The sequence below is a fragment of the Mesoplodon bidens genome (assembly GCF_964165515.1).
Source record: "Mesoplodon bidens genome assembly, chromosome: 11".
NCBI lineage: Eukaryota > Metazoa > Chordata > Mammalia > Artiodactyla > Ziphiidae > Mesoplodon > Mesoplodon bidens.
Window position 1 is genome coordinate 1,368,131 of NC_138167.1, and position 18,021 is coordinate 1,386,151.

The following is an 18,021-nucleotide window of genomic DNA, read 5'->3' on the forward strand; positions in this document are numbered from 1 at the left end:
AGAAAATTTCTTGGGGGCACCAGCCTGATGAGCCTTTGAAGCGAGAAGACAGAGAGGCAAAACCAGTAACCGCTCTCCCAACAGCTACTTCATAGGCACATTGCCTGTGCCATTCGGTGTTCATTTTGTGCTTCTTATCTGGATGCCTTTCTGAGAACGAGGGCTGACAAAAATGGTAGATTCGGACCCAAATGTCCAGATACCATCCATAGATTCCCCCACGGCCTCAACGGTAGCTGAGACATTCTGGGACGTGTGGGTCAGGGGAATTCTAAGCGCTGAAGGCAGCAGGTAAGAAGAAAATTCTGCTGTCATGAGCTCGAATCTGGCTCTGCAGTTGACTTCTTGGGAAAAAGTTCACCCCAAGAGGCCAGCAGCCCAAGGAATCTGTATAAAGGCAGAAGGAGGCTAAAGTATTGACAGTTTCAACTGCTGATACGTGCAGAGTTACGTTTTATCTTGCTTGAGATCCATCAAATGAGGACGGCTCCGCTCACCGCACTTGGAGGGGTCTCCTGTAACCAGTTCTCCCCAAAGAGAGGCCAAGTGCCCTCCAGCGTGAGATCTAACGAGGGTGCTGAGCAGGGGGCTCCACGTCAGCCCCCCCAGGAAGTCCAGACTCACTGCCTGTGGGATCTTGGGCAAGATGCCATTGCTGTCTCTCAGCCCTGGTTTCCTCATCTGCAAAGGAGTAAGACGGCAGCCTGCCTGGGGGAACCTGAGGACTAAGTCAGGCAATTCAGGTGAGGAAACTGAGAACCACGTCTTATATGTGGTACACACTCAATAAAAACTAGTAACAGTATTACTACTCCAAAGTAGACAGGGCCTGAGTTCGTTCCCATTTGGACAATCTGCTGTGGCTCTCAGCCCTTGAACTCCTGGATCTTCATCCCCATTTTTCTCCTACGAGAAGACATACAGGGCCCTAAATTGTTCCTTGAATGAATTACTGCTTCACAAATATGTAGAATGAGGCAGCTGAAGGTGTCACTAAAAACTGGCAAAATCCGGAGACCCCAGCCTCCATCAGCATCACCTGTCAGGGCCCCAGCGTGCGTGGACAGGAAGCCCTCACGGGCGGGGCCCCAGGAATAAACTGCTCCAGAGTATGGCCCAAAGGGAGGCCCTGTTTGGAGTCGCCACGGACACAAAATGCTACCTCCCTTTTGAGATGCCAGTGTCCCCATGTCCCCGTTTCCCCTTCTCAGCTTTGACTGAAGTCCTTTCGTGTGTTCTGTATGGACGGATGTAGGAGGGCACAGGGACACAGTGCCCGTGTCAGGAGGTCTGCCCTCACGGTGGGGCTGGGGGCCGCAGAGGGGCACACAGCCAGGTCAGGTGCCCCGCTGTAGATCCCGGTGCCCTCAGGACGGGGTGGACCCCGCGCAGGTCACCTCCTCTCTTGGGGCCGCAGTGTCCTCGCTAACCTCACAAAGCCAAGACTGGGTCAAAGGGAAAGGGAAGCGGCTGGAGGTGTGGGTGGGAGACGAGACTCTGACCCCACGACCATCTCGTTTTGAGGGTCAGTGGGGCGGTCAAGTGTTGACGGCAGGAAACAGCGACCCGGAGCAGGGTTAGAGGTCGAGGTGGCTGGAGACGCAGCTCCAGCAAACTGAACTGATAACTACGAAAGCCAGACGGCCAGGGTCAAGGTGGGAGGGGATGGAGCTTTGGGGATAATCCCTGGGAGGAGAGCCCCAGGCAGGGGCCCTGGGGTCAAGTGATGTGCTCTTCACAATATGGCCCCTGGACACGCTTGAAATCAGAAGAAAAGTGAGGCAGGTGAGAAATTCCTGGTGTTAGAGGAGGGGGCCAGGAGCTCCGAGGGGTGGTTAGCGGTCCACGCCCTGAGGGGCCTTCCTCCCTCCTCTCCTGGGGATGTTGAGTCTTGTGACCAGAGGGTGTCTCACCATCCTCGGGCTCCGAAATTGCTGCTTGGGAGGCTTCCTAGGGCCCTGGTGGGTTGGATTGCGGGTTCATCAGAATCTCCCAGGAAAGACGGTTACAAACACAGACTCCCAGGCTTGCACCTCAGGCCTTCTGAGGAGGTGTGTCTGTGGTCTGTACTTTTAAGGCCCCACAGGTGATTCTGGTCCTTAGCTCAGTCTGAGACTCGGCCACAGGGTCCCATAGGTCCACACCCAGCAAGCCTGAGAGGAGAGGAGAGGCGCCCTGGCTCCCAGAGGCCCAGGCGGACAGCAGGGCAGAGGGGAGCCCACCTGGGTCCCCAGCCCGACTCCAGCCCACCTTGGCCTTGGCGATGCATCAGTCGAGACTGGGCTCCAGGTCCACCATCACCATGGTGTTTGCGAGTTAACTTTCGCTAAATGGTACTAATGAGGATGAAAAGGAAATCCACAGGAAATCCAATCATCTCCTGGTAAAGTAATGCTTTGTCCCCGGACCTATCATTATCATCAAAAGCATTTATAAACTTCTGAATTCCACCTTCTGAGCTGGGAAGCTTTGCTGGCAGTTTCCTGGCTGGAGCTTTTGTTTGGCTTGAGAAAAAATGGTTATACCACAAGAGGCGAACAGTGACACATGGGAATATATCATCGTAATGGACAAGAGTTACATCAGACAATGTGAAATTTTAAGCACTTAGCCCAACACCCTCCCCTGTTCTCTGATCTTTTTCACTCTGTCTACAAGCCTCTGGGTCCTAATACATAACTAAGTTCAGCACCTGCACTAACCCTGGATGTCCTTAAACAGGCTGATCAATGAAAACAAGTCACAGGAAACAGCAATCAGCTTCAATGCTAATTAGACTCTGGGGATTCTGCCTTCCTAGAGGCCCTTCTTGAGACTTCATGCTCTGGCTATGAAGACAGTGAGAGAGAAAGATGATGAGCAAAGAGACTGAAATTATATTCAGTGATTCCTTTCAAGTTTCAACCATGGGCCTTAAACACCTCTGATTCTAAGAGAAGAAACATATAAATGCCGTTGGCTTTGAGAGACTTGTTGGTGGGCTGGAGGGGCTGACCCGTGTTTCCCAAACCTGAGTGGGTGGGAGGGAAACTGATAAGGAGAGAACAGAGTGGGAGGTGACTGCCCAGGAGGGGAAAGTGCTGGCTAGTGACCTCACCCCCTCCTTTATCAAACTCCTAACCGCCTCTCCTCCCCCCAGCCCTGCTTCATTTCCTTTTTGCCTTTCTTGTAGCCTGGTAACCACACCTGTATCCCGTCGGCTGATTTCATTCGTGGGCTGCCATCTGGGGTGCATTTTAAGCAGGAATTTCTGGAAACAGAAGAGCTACCAGACCCACAGCAGATTCTCCAGGGGTGGAATTTCAGGCACCGCGGCATCTGGATGGAGGAGATGCTTCAGGGCCCCGGGGGTAGGTGGGACGCTGGGAGCCTTCCCAGTTCCTTCAGATCTCAACACCCAGGCGGCCGCCCACCTCCAGTTCGCTCCCCAAGGCTCTGTCAGGGCTCCCCCTGTCCCAGCTGGTGGCAGGCAGCCAGGAGCTGCTCGCTCAGCTTTTCAGTTTAAATGTCCACCTGGGTTTGCAGTGAGTGACAGGGACACGGTCTCCGGAAGCTGACAGAGAAGGCCCAGGTCATCGAAACCCAGGCCTGGCAATCCAGGGTCCCCAGGAATTTCACCCGCTGGGATGGGTTTTGAGTGTGTGTTTCAAAGATGCCTTCATTCTAACAGTTAAAGGTTCAGACCCGACCTGGTCACCATCAATATTTTAAAAGCCTCTCCTTTTGCACTTAAAGAACCCTGAGCGTGGCCGCTATGACAGCCATCCGGACAGAGGACACTCTTGCCCCGGCTATGAAGCACGTACGTTTTGACTTAGGGCCAAGCCCTGGCCCGAGAGCCTTTGATGTGGGGAGACAGAGATGAATCAGGCGGGTTGGCAGTTGGGCCAGAGAGAGGGAGGGAGGGGTGTTTCTCTCTGGGGAGGAGCTGGCTCAGAGCTGCCGGAGGAGGGGAGGGAGGGCCGGAGCTGGGGGGCCTGAGCAGGGGTGGCCCGAGGGGGGCGAGAGTGGGCAGCCGGCGGGCGTGCTGGGAGGGCCTTGGGTCAGCCGCCAACGCCACGGGCTGGAGGGTCCCCACCAGCCAAGTGGAGTCCTCACTGCTTGAAACAGAAGGGTGAACTCTCAGCCTTGTCCCCTGGGGGCCGAGGGAAGACCGTCACCCCCAGTGAGGGAGGGGTGACAAGGAGGCCCCTCACTGCCCAGGACTGGCCTCCAGATTCCCTGCTACCGAGAGGTGGTCCTGAGACCGACAGTGCTGGAGATGGTGCATCCTGTCCTGTTCCGCACGGACGGCCCCATCGCCCCAGCCCAGCCCCACACCGGGGCCCAGCTTTAACCGCAGAGCCCAGTCTGACTTTCTTTCCCGTCTCAGTGGGCTCGGGAGGGGCTGGCGGGCTGGTAGCAATAAAGGATGTTTTGAGCAGCTGAAGCCACAGGCAAACGCTCAGCTACGGACAAGCTGTGGGGCAGCCCCAGGGCACCAGCCCTCTGCTCATTGCCCAGGGCAGCCAACAGGAGGAAGGAACCACCTGGGCCGTGTTCCTAACCAAGGGAGACGTTCACCTGCTTGCAGCCCTGGCCCGGCCAGCCCTCCTCGCCCTCCAGTAGCCCCCTGGGTGTCCCTCCACCTTCCTCAGGGCCCTGGTGCGGTGGTTGGGGAGGGAACACCCTCTCCAGCATAAGAACCACTGTTTGGGAAGCGCAGACCCTGGAGCCCGGCTCTTGGGAAAACCTTCCAGATTAGGATAGTTCCCATGGCAACGAGTGAGGGTGCTTTATCAGTTACACCGTGTCACAGGGATAACTGTTAGCTTTTATGGATTTTCCACTAGTATGTGGTGCCAGGAAATGTGTGCAGGGACACCTGCTCGGTCCAGAGATTATATTGTAACAGCGTCAGAACAGCGCTGACCAGTCCTAATGGAGCACGAACCGCGAGCTGAGGAATGTGACCCTCCTGACGGCGCTCTGAGGACAGCACCCTTGTCGTCCCATCTTGCAGGTGAGAATGATGAGACCCAGCGAGGCCAGGGGGACCCAGGTCAGGCCTCACCTGTCCCCAGGTGTACAAGAGCCAATGTGGAGACAGAGGCTTCTCCAAACTCCGCCCCAAACACCCCAGGTCTCCATCCCACGCCCACCATCACTCAGGGGCGGGAGTCACCCTGGCCCAGTTCTATAAATAGCGGTGCGGGGGGGGGGGGGGCGGGCTGGGCTGGAGACCGTGGGAGAAATGCAGACGATAAAGTGCTTTTCTGCGTAATCTGTTCAAGCTCACAAGGAGGCAGGAAACCAATTTCCCCCAAACCAAGAAAAAGGGCAGTTCTCTGGCCCCTGGGGCTGGAGACATGATGCTTTTAATAAAACAGTTCTGGGGCGGTACCTGGAGCTCCGGGGAACGAGCGTTACCCGCCAAGCGGCTCAAGCCGGGTCAGTCCCGAGAAGCGGGAGGCTGCTGCTTCCTGTGCGCTGTGTCCCCTCCTGCCCCACCAGCCGGAGGCTGCAAAGAAAGCAAAGACCCACTGGATCCCAGGGTGGGAGGCTCCCCCTGGTGGCCCCGTGGACCCCCTTGCCGGTGGCCCCTGGGGTCTTGACGGGAGGAGGGAAGGAAGCAGAGGTTTGTACAAGTCCAGAGTCTGCCATAGGAGAGGCCGGTGCACTCCTGGGCGTGAACCCAGGAATTGAGAAGATGCACCGGGACCCTGAGTTCACGAGAGCAGAGGGGTGGAAACAGCTCAGACATCCACTGACTGACGGAGGGATAAACACAACGCGTAGACACACCCAGTGGAACATTATTCAGTCTTAAAAAGGAAAGAAAATTTGACTCAGGCTACAGCATGGATGAAACTTGAAGTCGCTGTGCTCAGTGACATAAGCCAGACACAAAAGGACAAATATTGTGTGACTCCACTTATGTGAGGGCACCGAGAAGAGTCAAATACATAGAGACAAAAAGCAGAATAGTGCTTACCAGGGGCTGGGGGAGGGGCGGCAGGAGTCTTTACTGTTTAGTGGGGACGGAGCTTCAGGTGGGGAAGATGAAAAAGTTCTGGAGACGGATGATTGCACTACAGTGTGAATGTACTTAACACTATTGAACTGGACACTTAGAAATGGTTAAAATGGTAAATTTCATGTTATTTATATTTTACCATAATAAGAAAAAAAAAACAAGAAAAGAAAAAGAGAAAATGTGTCCATCCATTCCTGTGGGGAAAAACACACCTTTTTCCAGAGTCCTAAAAAATTTCCCAAATCACCCAATTTGTGTTGAAATTTCCTGGGCTTGTCTCAGCCTAGAATGGAATCTAGGGGGAATACTGTCTTAAAATCCACTCAGTTTGGAAGAATAAATTGGGAAGAATTCCTGTACCTGATGTGAAAACTTACAATATAGTTGGAGTAATCAAGGCAGCATGGCTTAATGGAAGGACAGACAGACCAGTGGAACAGGGTACGGAGCCTGGGAACAGACCCACACAAACATCCCCAAATGCTGTTGACAAAGCTGCAAAAGCAGTTCAATGGGGGGATGGTTGTCCCCAGCAGTTCAGTCTTTTTTTTTTTCCCCAACATATTTATTGGAGTATAATTGCTCTACAATGGTGCGTTAGCTTCTGCTGTGTAACAAAGTGAATCAGTTATACATATACATATGTCCCCATATCTCCTCCCTCTTGCGTCTCCCTCCCTCCCACCCTCCCTATCCCACCCCTCTAGGTGGTCACAAAGCACTGAGCTGATCTCCCTGTGCTATGCAGCTGTTTCCCACCAGCCATCCATTCTACATGTGGTAGCGGGACGAACAGTCTTTTCAGCAAGGGGTGCTGGGGCCACTGGGCACCCATAGGTTGAAAATGTGAGCCTCAACATCATACAAAAATCAGCGTGCTCATCACCAGCCACTAGGAACACGCCAGTGAAATCCACGGTGAGGTGTCACCCCAGACCCACGAGAAGAGCTAAAATGCACAGAGCGACAACACCAAACACTGGTGAGGCTGTGGGAAGCTGGCTCTCCTATAAGATGCCAGTGGGAATGCAAAATGGTGCAGCCACACTGGAAAAGAGTCTGGCAGTTTCTTTAAAAACTAAACATACGCGCACCGTACAATCTGGCATTCGCACACCTGGGCCTTTATCCCAGAGAAATGAAAACTTGCACTCCCACAGAACCTGTACCTGGAAGTCCACAGCAGCTCTATTTGTAACAGCCCAGACTTGGAAACAGCCCACATGTCCCTCAACAGGTCAGTGTGTGAACAAAACGTGGCCCGTCCATACCACTCAGCGACCAAAAGGAACCAACACTGATCTGTGCAACAATCAGGGTGGATCTCAAAGACATTCTCCTGAGAAAAGCCATTCTCAAAGGTTACAGACCGAGGGGCTTCCCCGGTGGCGCAGTGGTTGAGAGTCCGCCTGCCGATGCAGGGGACACGGGTTCGTGCCCCGGTCCGGGAAGATCCCACATGCCGCGGAGCGGCTGGGCCCGTGAGCCATGGCCGCTGAGCCTGCGTGTCCGGAGCCTGTGCTCCGCAACGGGAGAGGCCACGGCAGTGAGAGGCCCACGTACCGCAAAAAACAAACAAAAAAAGGTTACAGACCGTGTGATTCCATTTATGTGACAGTCTTGAAACAATGAGATGGGAGCAGAAGGGCGGGCCAGGCTACGGAGGGAGCATGAGGGTGACCTTTGTGGCCAAGGAACTATTCCATATCTTGACCAACTACACACACAATGAAATTGCAGGAGCACACACGCGCACACGCACATACACAGCCCAAGTACACCGGTGACACCTGAGTAAGGAAGGTCTGTAGGCTGCACCATCAGTTTCCCGGTTTTGACCTGCTGTGTGAGATGTGACCATTGGCACAAACTGGATGAAGGGTATGAGGACCTTTCTGTACTATTTTTCTAACTTCCTGTGACTCCATAATTATTATTTTTCAAAAGACTAGGAAAAAAATTCCACTCACCTCAAGGGACAAGGGAGAAAGGAAAGTAAGTGCAGTGGGGCATTGATGCCAGCCAGGCTCTGTCCATGGATCGTCTGGTCCAGCCGCCCCTGTGGTCCCATGAAGTCTGTCTTGTCCCATTTTAGGGACAAGGACACCAGGGCCCAAAGTGGAGGAACTGTGCTACAGACCAAGTCTGTGTGCCATCTCTGGGGAGCGGAAGCATCGTCGGGCAGCCTTTGAGACTGAAGAGGACCAAGGAAGTGGCGGGTTTGCCAGAGTGGCTGTCACCCCGGAAACAAGCTCCATCTCGGACTGAGCAGTTCATCCCCTTGGGTTCCTGTTGGATGTCATCGTGTGAGCTGGCCGGTGTCCCTGCCTCCTGAAGTCTTGTGTCCTCTAAATGCCCCCTTTGCCACCACGCTCTCCAGCCATCAGCCCAGGGGGCCCTGACTGAAGGCTGATCTCGGCCTGGTGCTTGGCTGTCCCCTCAAGGAATGTCCCTGTTTCTTCCCGCTGCTCCAAGTGCCCTCTCGCTGAAAGAGCTGGTGGTCCCACGCGGATGCCCACGGTCCTTTCACAGCTCTCAGCTCGTCTAGCCTCCATCCTCTTCCCCGACCTGCCTCCCCAGCACCCAGGGTGTCCCCGTGCTTCACCCTCAAAAATGTGCATCTCCCTGGCACAGGGCAGGTGCTCTGGGTGCGCTCATCTCACAAGTGATTGTGAACTTGCCACGGTGGCCTCGTGCTGACAGTAACCGCGTATCTATAGGTTGGTCTTACCTTTGCCACCCGATGGCGGGTCCCTCAGCCGCCCAGTTCCTGCTCTCCTGGCCCCGAGCCCAGGACGCAGCTTTAAAGCAGCCACGAACCACGAGCCCCCCTCGCCCCCTTGCTGGACGCACACCTTCACCCCTGGGTTCAGGCCTGACCTCCTGTGCCCCTGACACAGCACCCGCTGCATGCGATGTAGACGCACAGCTCCGTCACTGGTAACACCCACTCCTGCATCCACACTGCAGGTGGCACTCGGGCACCACCCATACAGAGCAAGCCCTATCAACCCCTGGAACCCGGCCCCGGTCCAGAATTGTGACAAGAGGAAAATTCCGGCATGCCCTGGTTGGGGGTCGGCAGACCACACCTCAGGGGCCAGATCCAGCCCACTGCCTGTTTTTGCATGATCTGCAAGCTAAGAACGGCGTCTACATTTTAAAGTGGTTGGAAAAAATTTTTTTAAAGAATAATATTACATGACACGTGAAAATTAGATGAAATTTGAACTTCAGCGTCTACAAATAGAGTTTCATCAGAAGACACACTTTTATCCACAGCCAAGCAGAGACTGTACGGACGGCAAAGCCTACCATCAAGACTTCCTACAAAATGAAAGAATGGGGCCCTTGTTTAAAAAAGTGGTTAAGGGACTTCCCTGGTGGCACAGTGGTTAAGAATCCGCCTGCCAATGCAGGGGACACGGGTTCGAGCCCTGGTGTGGGATGATCCCACATGCCACAGAGCAGCTAAGCCTGTGTGCCACAACTACTGAGCCCGTGCTCTGCAACAAGAGAAGCCATCGCAACGAGAAGCCCGTGCACCGCAACAAAGAGCAGCCCCCGCTCGCCACAACTAGAGAAAGCCCATGCACAGCAACAAAGACCCAATGCAGCCAAAGATAAATAAATATAATAAATAAATTTATTTTAAAAAATGGTTAAGAATCCCACGATGGTCATAGTAGAGCAGAGGACGAGTGTGGTGGCCCCTCTAAACCCAGGGTCCTGAGTGACACCCATGAAGCTGGCCTGTCTGTCTCACTACAGAGGAACATTGCCAACATCTGCTATGGGGGGTCAAACATCAACTGCTTTTTAAAATTTTTTTATTATTATTATTATTTTTTGCGGTATGCAGGCCTCTCCTGTTGTGGCCTCTCCCGTTGCGGAGCACAGGCTCCGGACGCGCAGGCTCAGCGGCCATGGCTCACGGGCCCAGCTGCTCCGCGGCATGTGGGATCTTCCCGGACCGGGGCACGAACCCGTGTCTCCTGCATCGGCAGGTGGACTCTCAAGCACTGCGCCACCAGGGAAGCCCTATTTTTTAATTAATGTTAATCTTCCAGCAAAACATTTAGAGGCGGTTATTAAAGTGTTTCTGGACACACTTTGAACAGAAATTATTCAGTACGAGGACACAACATGGGTTCACTAAAAATAAATCATCCCAGATTAGACTCATTTTCCTTTCTGGTGGGATATCTGCTGGGGGTGGGAGGTGCCATGCATGTGTGGGTGCCCCAGCCCTTCCACTCAGGCAGTCACCCCACACTCACCCCAAAGTATCAGGGATAGTCTGTGACATTCCTTCTCTTCATGCAGGAAGTCAAAATTTTAAAGTGTAGTTTTGAGTTCTCTCATTTCTCAGATATCTTGATAGCTCCTTTGAAAGTCCGCTCCATAAGCTTTGTAGTTGGGTTGAAAAGTTCTGTTTGAAAGTTACTTCCAAGTTATTTGGGGTTTTTCTCAAGCCGTTTCAGAGGCTGTGCGTGAAGTTGAGTATGTGTTGGTGTTTTTGTCAGATACAGCAATTAAATTTGGTACAAACATAGGTAGCAGCTATAGTTTCTGGCTCCACAGTGGGGAGTAGGTGAACCCCCATCTCATCCCCAAGGTTCACATCTACACTTTGCAGTTGCTGGCATTTTGAGAATCCCAGTGAGCGCTATAGTTTGGAAGCATCAACTGTCTCTACCGTCTCCGCTGGACGCTGGATTTATTTATTAAACAAAATGTGAGATGCCGCCTCCATGGGTGGCACCAGTGGGGTGCCCGTGCCTGGTCGGAGTAAACAGCATTGACCTTTGCTGCTTCTGGTAGCACAGACCGATTCTTGCTGAAGTAGGAAGGGCTGGAGATGGATCCAGGTTCAGCCTGTGCCTGGCCTCCAGTCAACCAGCTCTCAGGCGGACCTTGGGGAAGACACGCCCTGAGCTGGGGCCACGGCGGGAAAGAGCTGTAGCTGCCGTGTGATTCAGGCGGGGCTGGGGCCCCAGTGCAGGGGGCTCGAGTGCGGTGCTGGAGGGGGCCCGGCCTGCAGGGTGGGGATCTGGGCCTGCCCCCGAGTGGCCATGGGACCACGACCGGCAGGCTTAGTGTTTCCAGACCTCCTTCTGTTTAAAATGAAGAGACCGGACAGGATTGTTTTTAAGATCCTTTGCAGCTCTCATCACCCACAAGTCTACAAGGAAGAATTTCCTAACATGAAAATCTGTTCAAAGATAGAACTGGTGGCCCCAAGAGTGCGAGGGGCTGTGTGTAGTCCAGGGGATCCTGTAATAAGAGGGGAGTTTGGGCAACCCCTTAATAGAAAGCAGCTTCTCTCTACTTCCGATATAAAGTGAATTCCTCACAGGGTTTCTGCTCTAAACCAAACAAATCTAATAAAAGGTAGTTTACTCAACCTTCTTATGCCCTGTTCCCTGTTTGGAAAGCAGAGGAAGCATGCAGGTGTCCTTTTAGGGCAGAGCAGAGGGAGGCAAAAGGATGACTGGACAGCCTGGGGCTACAGGGAGGGTGCGTCTGGGATGGGCCAGCAAGGAGCTGCCAGGACACTGTCAATGTTTCAGGGACACTGGCCCTGAACCGGGGTCGGGGCTGAGCAAGGGAGCGGGGAGGCCCCGGGGAGGCTGGTGCCGGGGAGCCAATGAGCAGTGACCGGGCAGTGGACAGGCCTTGGTGCCGGGCAGACTGGCTCAGGCTTCATCCTGGGCTAAGAGGAACCTTGAGAGATTCTAGGCAAGGGAGCAACAGTGACCAAAGCAGTGCCCAAGACTGCAGGGATCTGGTGTGGAGCAGCCTTTAAAATTAAAAAAATTTCTGTGTGTGTGACAAAAAACATATAACAGGGCTTCCCTGGTGGCGCAGTGGTTGAGAGTCCGCCTGCCGATGCAGGGGACGCGGGTTCGTGCCCCGGTCCAGGAAGATCCCACATGCCGTGGAATGGCTGGGCCCGTGAGCCATGGCCGCTGAGCCTGCGCGTCCGGAGCCTGTGCTCCGCAACGGGAGAGGCCACAACAGTGAGAGGCTCGTGTACCGCAAAAAAACAAAAAACATATAACATAACATTTATGATTTTAACTATTGGTAAGTACACAATGCAGTGACTGAATTCACAATGTTGAATAATCATCACCACAGTCTACACTCAAAAGTTTCATGTCATCCCCAACAAAAACTCCATTCTACATTCTGTTTGTATTTATTTTTTAATTAATTTTTTTATTGTGATAAAATTTACATAACATAAATGTTACCATTTTAACCATTTTTTAGTGCATAATTCAGTGGCATTAAGTACATTCACGTTGTTGTGTGACCATCACCACGGCTCACATCCAGAACTTTTTCATCTTCCCAAACTGAGACTGTCCCTGGTAAACACTAACTTCCCATCCCCCTCCTCCAGCCGCTGACAACCACGCTCCTACTTTCTGTTCCTGTGAATTTGCCTATTCTAGGGACCTCCATAAGAGGAATCACATAATATTTGTCCTTTTGGGTCTGGCTTAATCACTTAGCATAATGTCTTCAAGTTTCCTCCATGCCGTATCCTGTGTCAGGATTTCTTTTCTTTTTTTTATTTTTTAAGGCTGAATAACATTCCATCTTATGGATACTTTGTTTCATCTGTTCATCCATCCATGGACACTTGTATCGCTTCCACCTTTTGGCTTTTGTGAATATGCTGCCATGAACGTGCGTGTACAGGCGTCTCTTTAAGACCCTCAGCTGTCTGGGGTTAGACCCAGAAGTAGAGCTGCCCGGTCACCTGGTAGTTAGTTTAGTTTAATTTCGGAGGGAATGGCCGTATCACTTGCCAGTACCTTTGAAAGAGCCCCACAAGCTATACCCAGAGAAGAGGCAGGAGAGCCTGGAAGGCAGGAGAGGTGGAGCCAGGCCGGGGGCCGGGCAGCCTGGGGGTCTACCCAGCTGGCCGCAGCCGGGCTGCGTGAGCCCGTGTACGCGGCATCCCGCTCTGAGCCGTTTCCTTCCCATCCATTCGTGGAGTGCGTTTTTATTGAGCACCTAGGATGCTCCGGATGCTCTTGTATGCAGAGGGTACACTGATGAGAGAACAGATGTGAGCCGCATCTGTCTGAAACGCAGACGGGACCCCAGTCGGTCGCGTGGGCAGGGCTGGCTTGGCGTCCAGCTCATCGCAGGCACTTAATCAGCAGCCCCTTCCTGCCCTCCGCTTGCAGCCGGGCGACCGAGGGCACCGCATGTGTTCTACAAGTAACTCCCTTCTCAGTCTCGTTTCTTAAACTCACGGGGGGCCACCCGGCAGGACGACCACGAACCGCTTGGGTGGTGGGGGGAGCTGGTGGGCCGGGGGGCCGCCCCGGGGCCACGAGTCACCCCCGGCAACGGCGACTGATGCAAACCTGGACACAGACCTCACAGGGGCCCCCGGAAGAGCTGGTGAGACACAGACGTGAACCCCGGCGTCGGGCCAGGAGAGTGCCCAGCAAGCCGCCCAGCTGCCCACAGCTGGGGCTCTGAGTCCGGGAGGCTAAGGAGGGAGCGTGAGGGCGCGCGGAGGGGAGAATCCCGGCACGCAGGCCGCCCCGCGCTCCTGCCCGGCCGCATCCTCCCGCTCTGATGCCTTCTGGATCAGCTCAGGAGCCTCGCCCCAGACACGGTCCAAGTTGGCAACAGCTACACGTTGGGCTGTTTGGCTTTTAATAAATTTTATGATTTAAATCTTGCACTCTTAACACCTTCTTTGCAAGCCTCCGAGGGGAACAAAAATGTGGAAGTTGTTTACTCATTTCCTTCATGTCAGGGAGACCCTCTGGGCCAAAGCCTGTGGGTACGTGTGCGTGTGAACACGCAGTTCGGTTGTGTGGCTGTCCGTACACACACGCACACACACATCCACAAGCACACGCTCAGGGGGAGGGGAGGAACCTTTAGAGAGACTGGCTGCCACCGCAGTCCCTGCAACTTCCCCAAACATCAAACGAGCCTTCAGCACGAAGACCCTCCTCTGAAGAAGCAACACCTGCCTTAGGCTCTGTGTCTCTGCCCCCTGTGGTCGGCGACGTAGGAAGGAGCCTCGTCAGACTGCTCAGAAGCTGCTGGAAAGAAAGGAAAATCTCAAGGCCCCAGAGGACCCGATCCCAGGGGAGCCGATGGTGAGGCCACAGCAAGACCCTCAGCCGGGTCCCGGGCTCCAGGCTCAGTCCCAGCCGCCCCCCTCCCAGCCTGGAGGCAGGATTGTGACCGGGCGGGGGGCAGACAGGGTCCCCCCAGGCTGGCCCTCAGGGGAGGCCTCCTCCTGACAGCCACCTGGCCAGTACACTTCCAGCCACACGGGCCGGAACCGGGCTCGCTGTGGGACGGTCCTGGAGTCAAGGCTCGTGGGAGGCTGCCGAGTGCACAGCAGTCCCAGTGTGAGCACAAGTATGCGCCACTGCATGCAGGGGCCCCAGAGAAGGAGCAGCCGCCCGCCTGCCCTCGGGGGCCTTCCAGCCACAGGCCTGGGCTGGGGAGCAGGGGTCAGCTGTCCCCCCACCCCCCGAGCTGGTCTTGGATGGGGACACTGCACCTCCCGCAGGTTCTGGTCCACGTTGGGGGCTGCGGGCTGGACCCCACGGCGTGACGTCCTGGCTCAAGTACCCGGCATCAGGCTCCAGTCTCCCAGGTCCATTTTGCCACTGTGACTAACAGGCTGGGCGGACAAAGTCCGCGTTCAGGATCCTGTCCCTGTGGGAGGAGAGCACGGCCGCGGCTGATGAGGCCGGTGCGTTGGCATCTGGGTTTTTCCCTCTACAGCGGAAGCAACATGACTGTTGGCATCGATGCCCCTGGGGGAGGGCACTGCAGCCAGGATGGGGGGGCCTGGAACAGGGCAGGTGAAGAGGCCTGTGACCCCCCACAGGAGACTTCCCACTCCAGGTCCCGCGTCCCCCATCTGTGGGCGTGGACATCCTTATCTCTATTTTAAAAATCAGGAAACTGAAGGTGAGAGAAGCCAGGTGGACTCTCCAGGGCCACACACCCGACCTGCAGTACAGACCGGAGGGGTACCCCGTCTGTCTACTCCTGGCCCACTGGCCTTCCCGCTCATGGCCAAGGGCCCCACGGGCCAAGCCCTACTTTGCCCTGGTTGCCCGCCCGTCCAGCAGGGTGGGGATACTGCTCCCTGTACCTCTGCAGGCCCTGCAGAGGCCAAGCGTGGGGAGGGGCCAGGCAGCCTGGAGACTCGGTCCCTCGATGGCCCCCTGGACAGGAAGGCTGAGTGGCTACTCGAGTTTTCTTTTTCCCTAAAGCATCAGGTGGCTCATCCTGATGTCCACACTATGGTGACAACCCAAGGAGAGCCTGACCGAGCCCTCCAGCCGCCCTCCTCCTCGAGCTGGCCGGGCGTGGAGGCCCTGCCATCGTGATCGGGAGGCCGCCCGCTGCCCACCCAAGCTCTGGGCGGGGATGCTGCAGCTTCCCGCCAAAGCCCGACGGGAATCCTGAGAAATAAATTCATGGGTGGATGCTGTCCTCACCCTCCCGGGACCGCGGAGCATGTCCCTTCAGGCACAGGCAGCCCGGGGACGCCCAGGGTGGGCAACAGGTGCCAGGCGCCGTGTGGATGGCAGCGGGAAGGCAGGGTGTCCCTCCGGGCCCAGGCCCCCGGGGGCCCCCCTGCCCGGTTCCTGCTGGTGAGAGCGTGGCTCCCCTCTACCCTCTGAACCCCCGCTGGCCTCGATGCCCCAAACCCTCCGGCCAGGGGAGGTGTCCCCACATCCTCAGGCCCTCCCTGGCTCTGAGCCCTGGACTGGCCACGAGCCACTCAGAGAACAGGGAGGGAGGCTGGGGACACTGACAGGGGTCAACCCCCAGGCCCCTCACTCCCTGCTGTGTAACCGGGACCCGGGCCCAGCCTCCTCCCAGCGCGTCCCACAGCCTCGGGCTGGCGGACCGCTCCCTCCCAGCCCAGACACCCAGCTGCCTTTCCCCGGTCAGCTCCCCGCAGTGGCTGCAGGGGGGACCTGGGCGCGTGTGCCACACTCCCTAGCAGACCTTCCTCTCCAGGGCATCGCAGGCCTCCGGGCACTGACCTTGGGCCCCGCCGTGCCCTCCAGCCGAGTGAGGGACCTTGCCCTGGGGACACCAGACCACTCGCCCGTGTCCCTTCCTGCCTGCCCCTCATCCTTGAACCCCTCTGCTGGCAAAACTGTCTTCCAAGGTCAAACTTGAGGCCTGTGAAGAGCACGGCCTGCCCTCCTCTGCCCACCTCCCCTCCCCACCCCGCCCCCGTGGACCCCGCGCGCCCAGAGAGGTGGCCACTGACGGGGGTGGAGGGCATAGCTCTGGAGACAGAGCCCCGCCGTGGACGAGGGCACGGCCCTGGGAAAGCTGTGTGGCCGCCCTGGGCTCATCTGTGAAATGGGGCAAGAGGACCTACCACACGCGACGGCTACAAAGGTGCCACGAGACAAACATGTGATGTGCCGAGTCCTGAACTGGTGCCCAGGCCACGGTCCCGGGAGCCCGAAGCTGAGCTGCTGAGCGTGGGTGAGGGATCCGGGGGTCTTGGGGGAAGGTCCGTGGGGATCCCCGGCAAGCACAGCTGCAGGGTGTGAATGTTTAATAAGACACACACGGTAGACAGAGCAGTGTGAAGAGCTGGGTGCCCAACGCCCGGCTTGGACAATGACTCGCAGCCAGTCTCCCTGTGTCCACATCTTGCTCGTCACTGCCTCCACGGCACACGGGCTGGATGATCTTAAAGCAAATCGCAGATGTGAAGAAAGCAGTTCTATGCTTCACAGTCTTAAAGCAGCTTTCAAACAGGTGAAACATGATCATCCATTATCCCCGTTACAGCTTGTGACCTAGAGAAGGTTGGGAGATGAGGTCGAGGGCGGCTGAGGCTCCGGGCTGCGAGTCCAGGGTCCCCCCCGGACACCTGGGAAAGCGTGTGGATCTCAAGCCAGCGTCCTCAGAATGGTCCCTCACCCCAGGGTCTAACCAGCCCCTGTCTTTGGGTCAGCCCGAGATGCTCCAAATAATCACAATCTTCTCCGGATCCAGAGAAAAAAACAAGTTAATGGATGGAATTCTCCACTGAAACTTCTCCTCTCACGTATTTTCCTTAAACCTCGGGGTCTCTGCATCCCTTTGTCTGCAGCTGAGCTGGTGACCACGGGGTGCATCAACAAGCAGTGAGACCGGATGAATGGAAAACCCTGGGACAGCGACCACTGCCACCTGACGGCTGGCTGTGGACACATCTGCTCATGCTGGTGATTTCGTGCAGCAAAGTCCACGTCCTGCCAGCGAAACTGCTCCCGCTTTACAAGGGAAGGACGGGCAGCAGCGGGTCTTCAGCCCTGTGAGCAGCGCTGCGTGCCAGGCTGGAGGGGGTGAGGCCGGGCAGAGCCGGGTGTGGCAGGGCTACGGGGTGGCGGCAGTCGGCCCCCAGTGCCAACACCCGGGTAGGGGGTCAGCAGCACCTGCACGAGAGCAGGCCAGCCCCGCCGTGGGGGAGACACAGAAACAAGCGAAGCAGAAAACCAACTCTCACCAGAGTGCCCCGAATAATTCCTCCCTGAGCATCAGGCCCAAGACAAATGCCAAAGCTGGAGATGTTCTGAGCAGATGCTCTCGGCAGCCTGGTACTCCTGGTACCCGCCTTCTGTCGGCTGATGCAGCTCACACCTCTGAGCCTACACATGGGCGCACGCCCCAGGGGAGCTCCAGCACCCCCTGAACCAGGCCCTCTGAAGCCGCGCCCACCCTGTGGGCACTTGTTCTAAGCTCTGGAACCGTTAGAGCTGAATCGGGGACAGGGGCTTGGGCCTTGGTGTGCGGACTGTAAAACACAATGAGGGGTTGCCAAGCTGGAGTCCAGGGGGGCACCCAGAGGGGCCCCCTTCTCCGCGTCAGGGCCAGGGCATCCCTGCATCCTTGGTACCCCGAGTGGGGATGACCTCGTGGGGACCACAGGCCTCTCCTGCTTTGCAAGCATCTGAGGACACATTCCACTTGGATGAGCA

The 18,021-nt window shown here is 56.0% G+C and overlaps 1 protein-coding gene across 1 annotated transcript; it reads right to left on the minus strand.

Moving 5' to 3' along the window:
- Nucleotides 1-12,131: 12,131 nt before the first annotated feature.
- LOC308625223 (uncharacterized protein) lies at nucleotides 12,132-17,918 on the minus strand. The gene is made up of 2 exons (XM_081249169.1): nucleotides 16,428-17,918; nucleotides 12,132-14,103 (listed from the first exon to the last, which is right to left on the minus strand). The coding sequence occupies exons 1-2, from the start codon at nucleotides 16,705-16,707 to the stop codon at nucleotides 14,033-14,035; spliced, it is 351 nt and encodes a 116-aa protein (XP_081105295.1). The 5' UTR covers nucleotides 16,708-17,918; the 3' UTR covers nucleotides 12,132-14,032.
- Nucleotides 17,919-18,021: the final 103 nt, after the last annotated feature.